At 65.6% G+C, this 2,751-nt stretch overlaps 2 protein-coding genes across 2 annotated transcripts in view; one reads left to right on the forward strand and one right to left on the reverse strand.

The window, feature by feature from the left end:
• Positions 1-2,288, reverse strand: part of EXTL1 (exostosin like glycosyltransferase 1) — a 6,063-nt gene extending 3,775 nt beyond the window's left edge. Inside the window, exon 1 of the mRNA XM_085305133.1 lies at positions 1,332-2,288. Within this exon, the coding sequence (XP_085161259.1) occupies positions 1,332-2,263 (932 nt within the window). The 5' untranslated portion in view covers positions 2,264-2,288. The remainder of the gene's footprint in view (positions 1-1,331) is intronic.
• PAFAH2 (platelet activating factor acetylhydrolase 2) overlaps positions 2,265-2,751 on the forward strand; it is a gene marked incomplete at its 5' end in the record, with an annotated part of 10,398 nt that continues 9,911 nt past the window's right edge. Inside the window, one exon of the mRNA XM_085305134.1 lies at positions 2,265-2,399. Coding sequence (XP_085161260.1) covers positions 2,265-2,399 — 135 coding nt within the window. The remainder of the gene's footprint in view (positions 2,400-2,751) is intronic.

The following is a 2,751-nucleotide window of genomic DNA, read 5'->3' on the forward strand; positions in this document are numbered from 1 at the left end:
GGGTGCACGCCAAGAGCGGAGCGAGGAGAAACAAGGGCAAGGAGAAACCCGCCCCGAGCGCCGGCCCCGGGCTCCCGCCGCCGCCCCCCGCGGAGGGGGCAGAGCCCGGGCGCAGCGCGGGGCCGGCCGAGGTCTGGCGCCGTCCCGCTCCCCGCGGCGCGGCTCCGACCTCTCGGCTCGCGGCGATCCAGGACCCCCGGCGCCCTGGGAAAGACGTCGCCTCCCGGCGCGGAGCGGAGTCAACGCCCGCTGCCCGCCGGGGCGGGGGGAAGAGGCGGGCAGGCGGGGTGGGAAGCTGCCGGTCGGCTCGCCCAGGTGTCCCACGGGGACAAACCGGGGACACGCAGCACGCCGGCTTTTGCCACGTGCTCCCCACGTATCCGCAGCCTAAAAACCCCCCCGGGCTAAGTGCAAATCTCCCTGTCCTTGCAAACGGCATTAGTGGATTACYCGGGCCGGCGGGAGGCTGCATCTCCCTTCCCCGAGCTCCGGGCGCTCTGTGCATCGCGACACCCTGCCTCCGGCCCGCGGCYGCCGAAACCGGGTCCGCGGCGCCCGGTGGAGAACCAGGACCACGGGGTCGGTCTGGRGACGAGGCACCGGCAGCCCTTGGGGTCCCTGAGGCACCCCGGAGCCCAGCTAATCCCCGGCACCCGGCTCCGCTTTTACCTCCCGGCACCTCCTAAGGCGCTTTGAGGATGATGTCAAGCGCGGCCGCCCCGGGCGCCTCTCCCGATCTGCCTGCCGGGGACGCCGCGAGCCGCCCCCGGCTCACGGGGGGCTGCGGGAACCGCGCCGGCGCCGAGGCGCCCTGGCAGCTCCTCGCCAGCCCCCCGCCGAGAAACGCCGGCCCGAGCGCCCGGGACCTTTAGCCGAGGCTGGGAGGGGGGTCGTATTTTGGGCTCCTCTCCAAGAGGAGCGTTGATTTTTGAGGGCAGGAGGAGGGTGAAAAAAAAGCGCCATTCATCAGCGCTAGGCAAAAGGGAAACGGCCTTGGAGGCAGCTGCCCTGATTGCGGATAAGAGCTGCTCTCGCTGGATTACTTGAACTTTAATACAGAGCAGGAAAGCCGGAAAGCCTTGAGCAACCGGCACGTTACGGCAACTGAATCGGGATACATCTAGGGAGAGACGGCAAAGTTTCCTCTCTCCTCACATCTAGCCCGAGGAAGGTCGGCAGCCAGCGCCGAGCGGCGCCCGCCCGGCCCACGGCACGTCCGCCTCCACCGGCGCTCGCCGCGTTTTAACGCAGCCTTCCTCCGCGCTCCGCTGGGGTTTCTCCCTCCTCGCCCACAGCCCCAGCCTAGACCCCTCGTCCCACCTCRGACTTACTTTCCGTAGTCGATGTTATCCTTGTCGCAGCGCGTGTCCTTGTGCTTCTCCCAGTCTCTGCCGTGCTTGCACGTGGTGAGCGAGATGATGTCCTTGCCGTTGTGAATGTGGTGCAAAGCGTTCCTGGTGCTSGAGCCGATGCCGGTGAGATACCTCTTCCCTTTGAAGACCAACAAATATTTTTTCTTTGCAGGCATCAAGTTCTGGAGCCAGCCTCGCTCACCCCCTTTCTGCGGGTGATCCTTGGAGAAGAGCGGGATGGAGACGTCAAAGCCGGGCCTGAAGTTCTCCGTGTAGAAACTGGCTTTGGCCAAGATCGCCTGCCCGATGTCAAAGCCCAGGTCCTCTGTGTAATTTGGCCAGGTGCCCGAGTAAAGATTGAATATCAGATGGTTACGTCCATCGTTCCAGAGAGGAAAACCTTGGATTTTGTCGTTGATGCCGTGGACGTACTGGGCGGAGAGGTGGTCGCGGTCCAGCGTGTCGATGTTGAGGACGAAGAGGCAGGCTTCCTCGGGGTTGGGGGTGTAGTAGTGAGACTTCTCGATGGACGTGAGGATTTTGCGGTAAGCGTCCGACATGGGGTCGCCCTTTTCCCAGGGGTAGACGAAGACTTTGAAGCCGTGTTTCTCGCACCTGGAAAAGTCGAAGCAGGTTTCCATGCGGCACCTGCTGTTCTTGTAGACGTTGAGCCACGCTGCCCGCCGCGCTGTGGGCGACTGCAGCGGGGGGTCTCCATCACCCTCAAGTTCCTCAGCGTCTGCAAAGCTTTGGAGGAGGGACCGATCTGTCCAGTGGGGCCAGTTCCTCAGCGTCTCGGTTTTCTTGCTGGAAAAGACRGTGAAGCGTCGCAGCTGGTCCCCTCCGAAGAAGAAAAGCAGAAGCCAAGAGGCAAGGAAAGTCAGGAAAATGTATTTCTTCCTGGTCTGCATAGGTCCACGCGTGGCCCCGGCTCCTCATCTGGCAGCAGACAGCCGTCGGGAGTCCGCTGGGAAAGCCGAAGTCCTAAACGCCGAGCGGGAGGTGGGACGGCGCCGGGCCCCCGGGGACCGTCCCGTGTCCCTTGCGGTACGTGGGGACGCCGAAGTCACCCTCGGAGCGCGCCCCGGGGACGGCACTGCGGCGTGGAGCCTCCCTCTCCCGGGGAGGCTGCAGCGCCGGGCGCCCGGCGCTCGCCCCTCCGCGCGCCCTTTATCTCGCTGCCGGATTACGCGCAGCGACGACTCGGTTTCCGCTGGGGCCCGGCCCAGCTCCGCGTCCCCCCGGGGAGGCGGGGAGGCCGCCGGGCCCTGCGCCCCTCGGCCTCCCGCACGCCCTTCGGAGCCCCTTTCGCGCCTAAACCTGATTTTCTTCCCCCCCTCCCCTTAACGTAACCCGCTTTTAGCTCCGTTTCCCCTTACCTTCGGCGCTGCACGGAGGG

This window comes from Rhea americana, unplaced genomic scaffold, assembly GCF_003343005.1.
Source record: "Rhea americana isolate MKP2758 unplaced genomic scaffold, rheAme1 scaffold_215, whole genome shotgun sequence".
Lineage (NCBI taxonomy): Eukaryota > Metazoa > Chordata > Aves > Rheiformes > Rheidae > Rhea > Rhea americana.